This window comes from Belonocnema kinseyi, chromosome 10 (genome assembly GCF_010883055.1).
Source record: "Belonocnema kinseyi isolate 2016_QV_RU_SX_M_011 chromosome 10, B_treatae_v1, whole genome shotgun sequence".
Classification (NCBI taxonomy): domain Eukaryota; kingdom Metazoa; phylum Arthropoda; class Insecta; order Hymenoptera; family Cynipidae; genus Belonocnema; species Belonocnema kinseyi.
In genome coordinates, this window is record NC_046666.1 from 33,968,209 (window position 1) to 33,985,547 (window position 17,339).

General features: G+C 30.9%; 2 protein-coding genes across 4 annotated transcripts in view; one reads left to right on the plus strand and one right to left on the minus strand.

Annotated features, from left to right (window-relative positions):
- The window catches only part of LOC117182300, a 132,191-nt gene that overhangs the window by 85,814 nt on the left and 29,038 nt on the right, over positions 1 to 17,339 (minus strand). The window lies entirely within an intron of this gene.
- LOC117182297 (unconventional myosin IC) overlaps positions 1 to 17,339 on the plus strand; it is a 94,946-nt gene that overhangs the window by 72,733 nt on the left and 4,874 nt on the right. For all 3 annotated transcript variants that reach the window (XM_033375430.1, XM_033375431.1, XM_033375429.1), the window contains exons 12-17: positions 2,844 to 3,000; positions 3,087 to 3,318; positions 7,292 to 7,522; positions 9,271 to 9,430; positions 15,278 to 15,523; positions 15,716 to 15,931. In XM_033375430.1, the coding sequence (XP_033231321.1) occupies positions 2,844 to 3,000; positions 3,087 to 3,318; positions 7,292 to 7,522; positions 9,271 to 9,430; positions 15,278 to 15,523; positions 15,716 to 15,931 (1,242 nt within the window). The remainder of the gene's footprint in view (positions 1 to 2,843; positions 3,001 to 3,086; positions 3,319 to 7,291; positions 7,523 to 9,270; positions 9,431 to 15,277; positions 15,524 to 15,715; positions 15,932 to 17,339) is intronic.

The window sequence follows — 17,339 nt, forward strand, 5'->3', positions numbered from 1 at the left end:
CTCCAAGGAGATTATGTTGAAAAATAAAAAAAAATTTACCCAAAAAAAATTGTTTTTATACTTCATTCTAAGGACTTATTGAACTACCCTCGTAAAAAAACATCGCAAAAGAGAAACAAAATATCTAAAACTGAAATAAAATACTTTTGTTCTTATAACATTTTATTTATGAAGCAAATTTTATTTTATTTTTCTATCGACAGGCCTGAAATTCACTACACTCATCACACTATTTTACACTTTTTTTTAACAATGAAACAATTTTGCGATTTTCTCGAAAAAATAAAACTAAATTACTATTCTCTCACAATTGTCCACTGATGTCACTATTGTTTTAGTTTTTCTTGAAAAAATAATTTACTTGTAAATTAGCAAAGTAGTTCAACTTTTAACCAAGTTGTTAAATTTTCAACCAAGAAGATTAATTTTGTGTGAAAAATAAGAATTTTCAACAAATTACATAAATTTTGAACTGAATAGTTTAAGTTATGGATGTGCGCTAGTCGACTGTGTATTATATTTATTATTTTTTTTTTTTTCATCTCTAATTAAATTTTCATTGAGGAGAATTAATTTTCATTTTAAAAAAACAGTTTTCTATAAACAGTTTAATTTTGTACCAAATATTTAGTTGAATTTTGTAACAAAATGTTCAATTTTCAAGCCATTAAGATGAATTTTCTACAAAACAGTTGCATTTCTAACCCAAGAATATGAATTTTTAATAAAAAAGTAAAACTTCAACCACTGAGTTGAGTTTCCAACTACATTGTTGCATTTTAATTAAAAAAAATTAAATTCTGAACCAAGAAAAACGAATAAAAGACAATTTTCATCTAAAATTATGATTCTTCAACCAAAAAAATAACGTTTAAAAAATTAGTTGAACTTTCAACCAAAGAGTTGAATTTTCAACCTAAAAAACATATGAATTTTAAACGAAACATGTTATAACTGATATTCTCAACAAAAAAGAATTTAATTGAAATAAAAAGTAGTTGGATTTAACCAACAAAGACGAATTTTCAACGAAATACTTGAATCCTCAACTAAAAAAAGATTAGTTTTCAATGGAACAGTTGCATTTTTAACCAAAAAGAATTTATTTTCTACCAAAAAAGCAAAATTTTCAACAAGACATATAACAAAAAGTGTTCAACCATATAGTTAATTATTTTACGAGATTGCTGAATTTTCGAACCGTTAATACGAATTTTCTACAAACCAATTGAATTTCCAACTTGAAACCAAGGAGTTGAATTTCGAGTCTAAAAACAAAATCAATTTTCAACTAAAAATGTAATCGCTGATATTTCAATAAAAAAGAATTTAATTAAAAATAAAAAGCATTTGAAATTACAGAACAAAAACGAATTTTCAAAAAGCTACTTGAATCAGTTGAGTTTCCAATAAAAAAGTTCAATTTTCAGTAAGAGAAACTTTTTGTCCTACTCTCCTTGAAAACAAGCATGTGAAGCAGATAAAGGATGTTTGGTGTTCTTGACAATTTAAAATTATTAGTGAAAGGAAGAAATAGCATACTTATCAGAAGGAAGACTGGAGTACAGCGATGTAACTTTTTTAAAGATCGAGATAATTTTCTCTATCGGGCGTAAAGTTTCATGTAGCAGGCGTAAAGTTCTATGTAGCGGGCGCAAAGTTTCATGTATCGGGGGTCGGAATAGGCCACATTACGCCTGTTTCACGTGCATGCAATGGCGCGTTTACAAGCGCGGTCGGACAAAAAATTATTTTTTAACCAAAATGAACATGAAGTTTAAACTAAAATTATGACTCTTCTACGAAAAAAATCATGTTTAAAGAAAAATGTAATAGTTGATATTTCAACAAGAAAAGGAATTTTAGTTAAAACAAAAAAACAGTTGGATGTAACCAACCAAACGAATTTTCAAAAAAATATTAGTTGCATTTTTAATTAAAAAAATTGATTTTCTACAAAAAAAGGCGAATTTTCAATAAATTATATTAAACTAAATATTCAAATTTTCTACCACATTTTACAATTTTCGAGCAAAAAATAAGAATTTTCAACCGAAACAGATTAATTTTCAAACCAAAAAGATTAATTATGAAGAAAATAGTTGAATTTTTTTATCAAGAAGTATGAATATTTAACAAAATTGTTGAATTTCAAACCAAATTTGTCGAAAATTTAAACAAAATTCTTTCAGACAACATTAGTTACATTTTTATTTGATTTCTATTAATTCGGTTCGCATTTATGTGGAAAAACGAGAAAATTGAACTATTTGTATGAAAAATAACTTTTTTGTTAGAAATTCAGCTCTATTGTTGAAAACTCGTCTTTTTGGTTTGAAAATGGTAGAGAACTCAACTATTTGGTTAAAAATTAACTTTTTGATTGGAAAATTAATACTTTCCGCATTAATGTTTTTAAACTTATGTTTATTGTTAAAGATGTAACTACTCTGTTAGAAAGTCCAAATTTCGTTGAAAATTACTTTTTTTTAAATTCGTCCTTTTGGCTTAAAAATTTATTTCTTCCTGTTAAAAAATTTCATATTTTTTTTTTAATATAACTGTTTGGTTGAAAAATGTGACTAAACATGTGACTTTAACGCATGCCTATTAATTTTTGAATTAACTTTTTATAAATTATCATCTTAGTTATTTTTTTTTTAAACTGTAAAATTAAGGAAGTGAAAAAAGTAATCTTTCAGGTAACTTGAAGTTACTTTATCTAGTAACTGCAACTAGTTACCTTTTTTCATCGAGTAACGGAATTGTAACCAGCTACTAAAAAAAAAAAGTAACTTTCCCGACACTGATAGCAGTAAACTAAAATAGAAATATTTTTACAGGCCGTCTTTGGTGTCAAGAAGGACTTGTCAAGTAAAAGACGACCCGAAACTGCAGTTACACAATTCAAGAACAGTTTAAACAATCTAGTTGAAATCCTAATGGGAAAAGAGCCTTCTTATATTCGCTGCATAAAACCAAATGATTTCAAAATGAGCAGTAAGTCCTAAAAAAGTGTTGAGCTCTTTATCATTTAGAAAAATAAAATGAATATTTGTTTATTATTAAACATCCTATGATTGCAGATCAATTCAACGAGAAGATTGTATTGCACCAAGTGAAATATTTAGGACTAATAGAGAATTTACGAGTGCGCCGAGCAGGTTTCGCTTACAGAAAAACTTATGAAGACTTTTTGCAAAGATACAAATCTCTCTGTTCTGAAACCTGGCCACATTATCATGGATCTGCAAAAGAAGGTGTTCAAGTTTTGGTTTGTCATTTGGGTTACAATCATGACGAGTACCGAATGGGCAAGTAAGGAAATTTTATTTTTAATCATTTCGTAAATTAAAGCTAATAAAAATCTGCATACACTATCGGTCCAAAGTTGAAGTTCATCTCTTTCTTCATAATTGATTAAATTCTTTTAATTTTAATTATGTCAAAGCTAAAAATATATAATTAAAATGAGTAGATATTGCAATATGTAAATAAATAAAAACTTTCTATCAATGTGCAAGAACGTAAAGTTGTAATAAAAAAGTTGGCAAATTCTTAGTATTCTTTCCGGTAAGAACAATATTTTTGTAAATATATGAAACATGTAACCATGAAATTTCTATCAAAGTTCCTCAAAATATATATTAATTTAAATTTTATTATGATTTGCCTGCAGATAAGATGTTTTCACGTGTTTCCAACTTCTTTGTTATAACTTTAAGTTTTTGCTCTGTAATAGAATTTTTTGTAGATTTCTGCTCATAAGCTGTTGCGATACTGTGGAAAAATAATTTATAACCTTATAACTATTCCGCTCGCTTCTATAGCTTAATCTTCTTCGCTGCGCCACGCCTCGCCTCGCACGCATGTCGCTCTTTTCTCGCTATGCCTCGCATTGCCAGCCTCTGCCTCCGCGGCTAACACCTAATATATAACTACTATTTACAATATTTACAGTTTTCTTACACCCACTTTCTCTCCTATTTACAATCCTTCCTTCTCCATTCCTCCTTCCTTCTCTTCTTTTCCACCTTACCCAACACCCCCTTCACCCATGTTACTGCCCTTTTGTTCCACCGTTCATGCAACACTACCTCCATGCTTATCCCACTCCTTTCCACCTCTTCACATTCCTCCAACTAGTGCTCAACTTTTGCATCCACCTTCCCGCACAATTCACACATCCTCTTCTCTCTAGAAAGCCATAACCTATTAAAACGCTCCATGCAACCGCACCTCATTCTTGTTATAATTTCCTGACTTCCTTACTCTCCTTTCTCACACAAATTTTGTGCTCTCTCCCTTGGCATAATCCACACATAGTCCCCGTTGTACCTTGACTGTCTTATTCTCTCCTCTTCTTCTACCGTCTCTTTCTCCATGCCATTCTTTTGAACCAACTTATATACCTTCCTTTCTTCCTCGTGCATCTTTCTCACTTCATCCATCTGCAATCCATTCGTTCTAAAAAACCTTTCCCATTCTACTTTTATCTTCCCACCCCTACGCCTGTTCTCTTTCTCCCACCAACATTCCCTGACCAGCTTACTTCCCTCCCTGTTATAATCCCTAGACTTGTTCTTCCTGTCTGCCTCCTGACAATATAGTTCGGTGTATTCCTTGCCAACCCTAGTGTCCACTTTACATACCTCTCCTGTATCCTATTTACCTCCTCATTTACCTTCCACCCTCACACCTCCACTCCGTAAAATAAGACACTCATCACCAGTGAATCAAGCAATTTCATTCTCCTTACAAAATCATCTGCGAACAACCTCTTCCCTAGTCCCCGCACCTGCCTCATCGCCACATTTACCCTTCTCATCCTCTCTTTTATATGACCATCCACTCCTCCATTTCTTTGAAGCAGGAAGCCCAGGTACACAAACCCTTTCACCTCCTGTACCGCTTTTTCTTTCCACTTTCACTCCCCTGCCTTATCTCTCTCACCTCCTTTCCTAAACATCATAACCTTCGACTTTCCGCATTTAACTCTAACCTATTTTTGTCCAAGTATATTGTCAACCTTTTCATAATCTCCTTTAAAGCCTCTTCGCTCTTTGCTAGCAGCACTATTTCATCTGCATATGTGAGTGACCATATTTTGACTCCTCCTACCCTAACTCTTCCTACCACTCTGACCACTAGCTTACTTTCCATATCCGCGATAAAAATTGCAAAAAGCGTTAGGCTAAGCGGGCACCCTTGCCTCAGCCCCTATCCATCCAGAATCCCTCGGAGATTCCCTCCCATCCTCTCACCTTATCTTTCGTCTCCTTATATACCTCCCTTACCTGCTCGATCAGGCTCCCCTTTCTTCCATTGCCTCCCACAACCTCCCCCTATCCACCGAAAGGAACGCGCCCTTTAGATCTACAAAAAACGCGTACACTTTGGCACCCTTTTTGGTTAGTTCTCTATCCACCACATGCTGCTAGACGTAAATATTGTCAATAGTACTCCTTCCCTCCTTAAAGCCCGCCTGCGTCTCCGGCAATATTCCTTTCCCCTCCACATCCTTGCGCACCCCATCTGCCAACACAATTCCGTATAACATTATTCCTGTTAATATTATAAACAAATTTAATAAAGAAACGCATTATTCCGGCGTGTTTCGACGGACAAATTAGTGTTTTTTTTTTTCGATCTCAGTAATTTTAATTGGCAACTTCATAATAATATTAACAACATTTATAATAAGTTCATGAATTTGATGTTTTTTAAAACAAATTCAATAAGTAAATGCATTATTCGAGCAGCTGTTGAAGGACAAATTCATTTTTTCAATTTTTTCAACGAATTTAATAAACAAATTCATTTTACGGGCATTTTTCGACGGAAAAAATGATTTTTTCCACCTCATTCCTTTTAAATGGGAACTTCACGATAATTTAAGTAAAATTGATAATTATTTAATAAATTTTATGTTTTTTGTCAACAAATTTAATAATTAAATTATCAAATTATTCGCCAATTAAAAGGACTAAGATGGAAAAAAAATATTTTTTCCGTCAATAAAGGCCCGAATAATGAATTCGTTTATTTTTGTTTTAAAATCCATACCATCTTTCAAGTAATTATAAATGTTGCTGAAATCATCAGGAAGTTTCCAAATAACAGGATTGACATTTAAAAAACGAGTTATTCAATCGAAAAATGCCTAAATAATGCTTTTGTTTATTAAATTTGTTTATAATATTAACAAGAATAATCCAAATTTATGACAAAATGACTCAAAACAACGTAAAATTATTGAAAATTATTATAGAAAACACTTTCAAGAAAGAATTTTTCGATAACAATCATTTTGTTTATTATATATTTTAAATTGAATTTTGTCTGAATACAGATCTTCTCTCGCTCCACTGGGAAACGAACCAAGCGGAGCAAAAGGAGGTATTTATTCAGAAAACAATTTAATTTCAAAAATATTTAATTCATATTTCGATCTAGTCTTCTGTTATTCTCTAATGATAATTCCGATTCCTTGAATTATTATATCGTAATAAAAAATCTTCAATTTTGTGATCACTTTATAAAACTTAGGTGATTGCAACAATATTCCTAATAATGACAGCATCGTGAACGTTAAATAGAAAAAAAGAGAAACTAGACCAAAAATTGGACACGAAAATTCTTTGAAAATTGTATCAGCTTTTCAAATTTTTTAGTACGTTATTTAGAACAAAAAAAATATTTTCGTCCAAAGATCGTACTTTTTCCAAGGAGGCGAAATAAAGGGATGGAAAGAAGGGTTAGAGAAAATTAAGGAGGGGAATTGAGAGGAAATCAGGTTTGAGGTTTGACAGGGGAAATGAGTAGTGAAGAAGTGAGGAGAGGGGAAGTAGGTCTAGTAAGGAAAATGAGAGGGGACTAGGATAAGAGAGGGTAAGAATGGAGGGGGTGTAGGGGGGATTAGGAGATGTAGGAAAAGTGAGTGCGAAACGAAGTAGGGAAAATGATTAGGAATGAAGGTGGGAGTGAAAGGGAAGTGAGAGCTAAGGAAGGGAAGTAGGGATTGTGAAGTATAAACTGGGAAAGAGAGATGAGAGGGCAGTATCTAAGAATGTGAGGAAGAAAAGCGAACGCAGAATTGAGTGGAGGGGCATAGGGAGGTAGGAGATGGTCAGTTAGAGAGGAGGATTTGAACGACTTAATGAACGTCTTAATAGGCTACAAAACCCTTTTTTGTAGACGCAAGGTGCCTACTTTGACTCATTTTTTTTGCATCTAAATACTTTTAAATTTTGAAGAACATTTATATAATACCACATCTTTTTTTTAACAGCACGAAATTATTTATACGGTTCCCTAAGACTCTTTTCGACACGGAGGATGCTTTTCAAATGAAGAAACATGAGATCATTGCCATAATCCAAAGCAAGTGGAAAGGATTAGTCCAAAGGCGAAAATATTTGAAAATGAAGGGAGCTGCGATAATCATTCAGAAACATATTCGCAGGTGGCGTGCAAAAAGAGAATCGGAAAGAAGAAAGAAAGCTGTAAATATCGTACGAAAGTAAGTAGGGAATACTTCTAATAGGTTTACAGTTAATATGTTCAAGAAACTTGTTCTCGAGAAAGGAACTCTTCTACTAATTTCGTATATTTTTCAGTGAAAAAAAAATCAATCAATTCTATTTCGATTTGAGAAATGACACTCTTCCAAAGTTCTGTTTAGTTTTGAGAAACAAAAACAAAGATCTCGTTAGGGTTTTTTCATTCTCAATAAATTCCACTTCTTTTCCCAGTATTAAAGAATTTTCCCTTTTTTTTTGTTTTTTGCTTCATTGCGAACTGGGTTAAGACAACTCAATAAGAAAATTTTGATTAGAAATTTGACTATGTGGCTAAAACTGTTTTGTTGAAAATTCGTCCTTCTGGTTTGAAAGTTCAATAATTTGATTGAAATTTTTTCTCTTTCATGACTAATAAATGTTTTGTTGTTGGAAAATTCAACTATGTTTTTTGAGTATTCATATTTTTTTATTTAAAATTTATCTCCTGAAAAAATTCCACTTCTTTGATGACAAATGCAACTGTCTACTTAAAAATTTATTTGTTTTGGTTGGGAATTAAATTTTTGTTGAAAATTCGAATATTTGGTACAAAATTAAACTGTTTTGGAAAAAATACGTATTTTAAGCTCGAAAATTCAACTATTCAGTTAAGAATTCGATTTTTTTGGTTAAATCCAATTTTTTTAAATTTAATTTAAATATTGTCCTGTTGAAATATCAACTTTTACCTTTTTTGTTTAGTTCATCGTTTTAGGTGAAAAATGTAACTTCTTGGTTGAAAGTTGAATTACTTTATTAAAAAATCATTTTTTTAAAGAAGATTAAGAGTTTTTTTGTTAGTTGAAAATTTTATTTTTCAACTAAAAATTTAACTAATTTGTTGAACATTCAACTGATTGATTAAAAATTAACTTTTTTTCAAAAATTCATATTCTGGGATTGAAAGATCAATTGTTTTGTAGAAAATTTATCTTTTTAGCTAGAAAATTTATCTATTTAGTACAAAATGAAATTGTTTTGTAGAAAATTGAAAATTTAACAACTCGATTTTTGGTCAAAAGCTGTTGGTTTTTAGGTAAAAAATTCAACCATTCAGTTCAAAATCTTTAGAAACGAAAAAAATATAAACTAAAAATTAATCAAATGTTTAGTAACATAACATCCTCTGTTGTCTTTCTTGATAGAAAATTGCTCTTCTTAGTTGAAAGTAAAAACTTTTTGGGTTGAAAATTCATTCATTTGGTAGAAGATTAGACTATTCGTTCGAAAATTTTTTTTAACTTCATTTGGTTGAAAATTAAACTATTATTTGAAAATTGAACTATTTTGTTGGAAATTGGTTTTTTAGAACATTCATATATCTTGTTAAAAATTCATTTATTTGTGTAGAACATTAATCTTCTGTGTTAAAAATTGATCTTATTAGTTGGAAATTTAACTATTTATTTAAAAATTCAACTATTTTGTGTAAAGATCATCTTTTTTGTTCAAAACTATTCTGTTCCCTAATCAGACATTGCGACAATTTCCTGGCATATTGCCAGAAAATTGTTCAGAAACATTATTTTATTTTAATGTTATCAAAAAAGTATCAAATAGTTTGTCAATAGTGTGGTGAATCCGGGCAGTTCTTCTCCAAAATTCCTTGTTCCAAATTATAAATCTTTGAAATCTTTATAAATCTCTTGAATTGTTTAAAAATCAACCAGGAGAATATAAAACATTGAAAATAAGATTTGTGTTGCAGATTCATCCACGGATTCATCACGAGAAACGGACCGCCCAATGGAGACAATGTAGCTTTTATAGAATTAGCCAAATATCAGTGGCTAATGAGGCTCTCCAGAAGTCTTCCCAAAAATTTACTAGACAACAGTTGGCCTCAGTGTCCACACACATGTCGCGAGGTAAGAATCCTAAATCTATCACCTCACAGAAAAAACCGGAAATAAACTTTACATCGATTTCCGACGATAGATTCTCTGCAACAAAAATTAACTTCACAGGATAAAGTTTACACAAATCTCAGTTAAACTTTCTTTTGTTTTTCTATGACAAACACATGTTTTTTCAAAGACACGAAGTTGGCTAAACAAAACTTTGTCGCTCTAAAAAATGTCCTGAAACAAATTTTATTCTTAGTTTTTTCTCTGTTAAGTGTCTAGCAAACCGGAAAATCGGGAAAACCCAGAAATTTTATTTAGTATCGAAAATTGTTTTCTACTTCATCTTCTTTTTACTGTTTATTCGTTTAGTGTTTAGTAAAATGCGACTTGAATTAATATAACTCAATAATAAAATCCAACTATTTGGTTGAAAAGTTTTCTATTAAATTTTTGGTTCGGTATTCATCTCGTTTAGTTAATGATTCTACTATTAGCTTAGAAATTTAATAATTTTTGTTTAATTCAGATATTCCCAGATAACAATCGTGCGATGCACGCTTCAAGCACGCATGCGACTTGCACGATGCGACCCATATCGTACGCAAATGCCAAGCACATTCCGCGATTAAGTGATGGGTAAGTGCGTGCGTGCAAAATGAGGCTCATTCAGCCATCACTCGTGTTATTTCGCCGCAGTCCTTACTGAATACATATAAACAATGTGTCAATAATATTTTGTATTGAGCAAATTCGATTCACTTGAATCTAATTAATATTTTATTTTAAATAAATTATGTTTTTATCTTATTTCAAATGATATTTGTACATGCGCAAATGTCAAACTTCACGGTCCACCAAACATCGTTGCCGACCTTGCCGTCAGGCAGGTTAGGTGAGCGTCAAGTTGTGCACTGTAAAAAAAAATTTTGTAAATATCCACTGGGTTTTTGTAATTGTACCAAAACCTGTAAAATAACTGCGTTCGAAATAGTGAACTTCCAACTGTAAGAAGTAAAAGCACCAAATTAAATTTAGTGCTTTTACAAAATTTTGGGAAAGTACCTTTTTGAAAGTAGGAAATAATTGAGTAAAATTATTTCCTATTTTCAGAAACGTGAGTTCCCAAAATTTTGTAAAAGCATTACATTTAATGTGGTGTTTTTACTTTTTACAGTTGGAAGTTCACTATTTCGAACGCAGTTATTTTACAGATTTTGTTACAATTACAAAAATGCAGTGGATATTTACAAAAAAATTCTTTTACCATGCTTTTGAAGTAGAAAATTACATCGAACTCTATAATATCTGTTAAAGTTTTTTGTCTATTAAAGTTCTTTGCAAAGTTTATTTGTAAAAATATTATACAATTTAGTTGCTTTAGACAATAAAAAACATCTTTTTGTACAATTATGGGTGTTTTTAAAAGAAAAGACGAAATTTTTGGCGAAAAGGAATACCTTCGATATTGTGTGGTTATGTTCATTTCATCAGTTTACGAATTTGCCAAATTCATTCTGGGGTGTCGGTAATGAATTTTTCAGGTTTGAAAATCCAAAATCAAGCAAAAGGGTTTTGAATATTAAACATTTTTAGAAGGCGATGTCCTAGGAATGAAGAAAGCAAATAGCAATCATCACAATATGGTCATCAATAAAAAAAATACGTATAATTCCCTAAAAACTTCCTTCTGTTGGGTGTCGTTCATTGGTTTTGAAGGTACAATAAGAATATTTCAAATCTATTAGATCTACTCAGATTTAAGACTAATATTTATTTAATTATGTTTAAAAACATAATCACTGCAGAAAAATCACCAAAGTTATAATATTTACAACATTCAAACAAAAAAGAACGAAACTTAAAATTTTAAGCGGAAAAATACACGTTATAAAAACATGTGAAGAGAAGAACAACGTTAATTTTTGAAAATCCTACAAGATTAATATAACAACTTTTGAAATTTTTTTGAAAAGTCTTAAGTTCAAATTTGGACTCCACGACACAGAATGACATTAGAAGGGATGCACTTCATCGGCACGCGTGCAACTCGCACGAGGTGCGGCACATATGTCACGCATATGCGGACACAACTGTTGGGTGACCTGCGTGCCGGCTTATTCGCACTCGTGCCTGCACCGTGCGTGGCACCGTGTGCGCATATTGTTATCTGGAATTCTATTATAAATTCATCTTTTTTTAATCTACAATTTAAATACTTAGTTGAAAGTTGATCTACTTTATCAAAGGTTCATTTTATTAGTTGAAAACTGAACTCTGGTTGGAAATTGAACTATTTTGTTTAAAATTTGTTTTCTTTTGGTAGAAAACTAATGTTATGATCTGAAAAATTAACTACTCTATTTTCGGGTGAGAATTGATAATTTTTAGTTAAAAATTTATTTATTTCGTTGAAAATTCATATTTTGGCTTGCAAATTCAACTCTGTTGTTGAATTTTAATATTTTTCGTTTGAAATATCTATTATTTTTGTACAAAATTAAGCTATTTAGTTCAAAATTAACTTTTTGATTGAAAAATAAATATTTTTGGTTTAAAAATTTAATTTTTTTCTAGAGAATTTGCTTTTTTGGCTTAAAAATTAAACAATTTGATAAAATATATCTTTGTAGGTTAGACATTGAAATATTTAGATAAAAATTCAACAATTTTGTTGGAAATTCAGATGTTCTGTTAACTAGTCATTTTTTGGTTGAATGAAACTGTTTTTTGTTTAAAATAAAAATATTTATTTTCGTTTAAATATAATCAATTCTATTTTTGGTTGAAAGTTCATATTTTTTATTTAAAAATTCAACTCTTTAGTCCATAAGTTATTGTTTTTAACTGAAACTTCAACTGTTTGATTAAAATCTTAACTATTTTGTTGAAAATTTTATTATTTTGTTGAAAATTTAACTAATTTGTTAAAAAGTCAGCTTTCTTGGCAAAAACTCTAATTGTTTTGACACAAATTTGTCGTTTTGGATTTAAAATTCGTAATTTTCAATGAAAAATGGAACTTTCTTTTTAAAATTACAAAAGTCACAAAAGTAGCTTTATCGTCGATAAATAATTAGATTGATGAAAATTAAACTAACTTGTTGAATATTCATCTTTGTAGGGTGAAAATTCAACTATTTTGTTGAAAATTTAATGATTTTGTTGGATATTCAACTATATAGTTAAAAAGCAATCTTTTCGGTCGAAAATTCAACTGCTTTGTGAAATATTTATCGTTTTGGGTTAAAAATTATTTAGAACATTTTACCATTTTGTTGAAAACTCAACTATACCCATCAAAATTCAACTCTTTTTTTGAAAATGCAACTATTTTGTTAGAAAGTCCTTGTTTTTTGTTCGAAGAATCAACTACATAATTGAAAGTTAAACTACTTTCTTAAGATTTTTTTTTTGCTGAAAATTCATCTCTTTGGTTAAAAATTTATTTATTTTATTCAAAATTCGTTTCATATTTCGCTGAAAATTAATCTTTTACACTGAAACGGTAGCTATTACATTTTTGGTTAAAAATGTATTTTTTAAGTTGAAATTTAACAATTTGCTTGAAAATTTACCTTTTTTAACATAATTTTGTCGTTTTTTGTAGAAATTTGTACTTTTTAGTTAAACATTATAGTATTTATTGTATTTTTATTCCTCAATAGTCCTTCATCTTCTTATTAATTGTCTTTCCCTCTCCCTTTCTTACAGTTCTTCATAGTTTACTCCAGTCTCGTTTACTATTTCTCTAGCATTAAAAAACTCCCGCCTTTCTTCTTCCCAGCTCGTCAATTCGATCGCCCTCCCTCTCCTTTCTTCTACTTCCATCAAACACTTTCTCGTCAACTCCGCTCCCTTTCCCTCCCTCAGCTTCGTCTCAAATTTCCATGCCCTCTTTCCCGCTCTAACACTTAACTTATCACTTTGCGCTTCTTCTCTCACCATATATCCTGCTCCATAATCTAATACCGGCCATACCAGCGTATTAAATAACCACATTCTCCTTCTCCAATTTTTTTTAACCTTCTATTTCCTATTCCCTATATCTGTTTCATTACCACTTCTGCTTTTTTTTATCCATTCTCTTATATGAGCTCTATGATCTCCATTCGTTTGCAAGATTTATCCCAAATATTAACTCTTTTACTTCTTCTAACTTTATTCCCTTCCATCTCCTCGTTCATTCTTTCTTCCTTCCCCCTCCTTTTCTAAACCTTATTATCTTTATCTTTTCTACGATTTAAATTTAGCTTCTTCCGATCTAAGTATTTCTCTAATCCTGTAATTAATCCCGCCACCCCTTCTTCATCCTCCGCCATCTACACAATGTCTGCATATGCCAGTTTATATATCTTTTCCTTCCCTATCCTAACTCCTCCCCAACCTTCTCTCTTTACCTTTTCTTTCAAGTCTGATATTAATATATTAAATAAAAGTGGGCTCAGAGGATATACTTGCCTCACACATCTCACCAACCAGAAACTATCTCCTACTTTCTCTCCTACCTTTACCCTGCTTTTTGTCTCTCTAAAAGTTTCCGATACTCTCTTTATTAATCCCTCTCTTATTCCCCCCTTTTTACAATAACTTTTTCTATTTCGCTTCGGTCTAATGAGTCAAACGCGGCCTTTGAGTCCACGAACATTGCTATCATTGCCCCTTTTTTTCCTTTTAATCCTCTTACTTACTAGATAGTTTAGAACGTATAAGTTGTCCGTTATTCCCATTCGTTTTCTAAACCCTGTCTGATTGGGTAGCTCAATATTTTTTTCCTCAAATTCTTTCTTCAATCTCTCCGACAAAGCCGTTACATATACTTTATACAGCTTTGGCATCAACCTCATACCCCTATAATCTTTAACCTCTTCACCTTTGCCTTTCTTCACTATTTGCATCACCACTCCTTCTTTCCATAACTCTGGCTACTCCTCTCCTCTTTATACTCGATTACACATTATCCATGCCCATTCCTCTAGTTTCGTCCCTCCATAATTCCGTACTTCATTTGAAATCTCCTCTATACCAGGTGCCTTTCCATCCTTCATTATTCCTAAAACCTTAACTATTTCTTCCCTTGTTATGTCCTCTTCCTCATCTCTTTCTCTACCATATTTTCCTCCCTTTCTAACTTTTCTCTCTACTCCTTCTAGCAAATGCAAAAAATATTTCTTCCATTATACTATTTCAATATCTTGCTTTACTCTTTTTCTTTCTCTATTTACTACCTTCCATACCTCTTCTTCCGTCCTAGCCTTCTCCGCCTCTTCCTCAAACCTTTTATTTTCTTCCTCTTTCTTTTGATCGCACAACTCAGTATACTCTTTATTTTTTTCCTATTTTCTTCCCCATTACTTTTTTCTTTTCTCCGCTTTCTTAATTCCTGTCTCACCTCCTTTTTTCTCTTTAGTCCTCATCCCATCCACTTCTATTCCCCCCTTTACTAACTTTGCTTTTGTTTGTACACTCTAATCCTCTTTTTATTTCTCCTATCATTTTTTCCATCTCCTCGTCCACATTTCCCTCTCCCATTTTGATACTTCTAACCTTTTCTCTAAAATGTTCTTTTCCTTCCCTTTACCAATCCCCTTTTCCTACACTTTTTACATTTGCTCCCCTTTTATTCATATTGCTATTGCTTTTTTATCCCTCTAATGTCACTATTGAGGGAAAGTAATCTAAATGTAATACGTCAGTTCGGTACAAATTACAAAAAGTCATTTTTAAGTTGTTTGGGGAAAAAACTGTGATCAAGAAAAACTGGGGAAACCGGGAGAAAATCGATGATTTCAAAATGCCTGATTACTAGACACCCTGATCATTTAAATACAAGAATTTATAATTTTATAATTTACTGTTATTATTTTATAGGCTTCAGAATATCTAAGATGCATGCACAAAAGGTGGTTGGCGAGGAAATATAGACTGGGATTATCAAAATCAGACAAGGATCAATTCGAGTTGAAGATCCTGGCAGAAAATATCTTCAAAAACAAAAAGAAGTCATACGCAAAAAGTTTGGGGCCTAAATTCCAAAATGATCGACTTGGTGAAGATTACAGAGCTCTCAAACAAGCCTTTGTAGCTAATATTATTCCGGGTGGTGAAAACATCAAGGTAACATTTTTCACGCAATAAAAAAAACGTTGAGCATGAAAAACTGTGGAAAAACATTGTTCTGAGTTATGCTAGTCTCTTTAGAGTTTTTAAAAATTATTATTAGTGAAATGATCGAGAAATTATGAGAGAAAAGGTTTTTTAAGGCAAGAAAATTTGGAATTTTTTAATTTTTTGAAATTTATATTCCAGTACGCAACTCCAGTCATTAAATATGATCGCCACGGTTACAAGCCCAGAGAACGAGTTTTAATTTTGACCGAAAAGGCAGTATACATTCTAGACACAATGAAAACTTTCAAATTAAAGCACCGTCTGCCTTACAAATTAATCGAAGAATTGGTAGTTACTGCAGAATCTGATAACTTGTTGATCGTCAGGATACCGCCGGAATTAAAAAAAGACAAGGTAGGTTTCTAATTTCAGACTCTAGAGTCTTTAAATGCACAAACCCAATTAGAAAATCGAACCATATTTCGTTGAATTTTAATTCTCTTTAATTGAAAGATCTACTGTTACATTTTTGGTTCAAAATTCCTCTCCCTTCTTTTTAATTTTACTTTTTGGGTGAAAATTCCACTTTTTGGTTAAAATTTTATATTTTAAATTAAAAATTAATCTTTTCTAGTTGAAAATTAAACTCTATGTTTGACAATTAATGTATTTTGTTCAAAATTCCTCTTTTTTGTAGAAAATTAATCTTCTTGGTTAACGCTTTGTTCCATATATTTTTCTGTTCAGTGAATTTACTTGAAAGTTCTCACTCGGGGGGTTTCTGGGGTTTGCTGATTACAAATAGGAAGTAGAGTTCTTGAATTCTCGAGAATTTAAGTTCAAGTTCTATAACCGAGAATATGACAGAATTTAGGAGACAATATTTTTATTGTTCAGGTTATATCAACGGTTGAATATACATTATTTTCTAGCTCAGACATATTCAGGAATTTAAAATATGCAAAGCAGTAGCTCATTAATTATTTTCAAAATTCTCTGATCTTTCTTTGACTAGTATTTCATTTCAAATCATTAATATTCAAATACCAGCATTTTCATCTTATGTTATTTTTACCATAGAATATTTTATAAGCGGAATAAAACAGTGTTTCACATACAAATTTAAAATTTTCAAATGTATTAATTTATTTCACAAAAAAAAAGTTTTTTTCTTCTTTCAAAGATAACTCTTTAACAAAATACTGGAATTTTCAGCAAAATAAGTGAATTTTTAACATAATAGTCGAATTTTCGTTTGAAAAAAGATTTTAGTCGAGTTTTCGAGATCAAAATATGAATTTTTTAACAAGAAATAATTTTCTATCAAAAAATGGAATTTTCAATCCAAAAAGACGAATTTTTAACCAAAAAGAATGACTCTTTAACAAAATTGTTGAATTCTCCAGCAAATAGTTGCATTTTTATCGAAAAATAAAAAATTTATCTTGAAGCAAAAGAATTTTTTATTACAAAAAAAGTTGATTTTCCATCCAAAAAAGATTCCAGTTAACTTCAGTAACATCAAACATGGAATTTTTGTAACAAAAAAATAAGTTTCTACGAAAAAAATTGAATTTTCAATCCAAAAAGACGGATTTTTTCAATCAAAAAGGGGGAATTTTTAACATAACACAGGCCCACAAAAAAAACAAAAGTGTCTGTGCAATTGACCAGACCTATATATTCTTATGTATTTTTTGACGCTGAATCCGAATTTTGGAATAAAAAAGTAGGGTCCAGCTACTTTTTTATGGGGTTTTGATCGAAAAACCTCATTTTTTACGGTTTTTTCATGGTTTTTTTTAAATAAAAAAAATAAAGA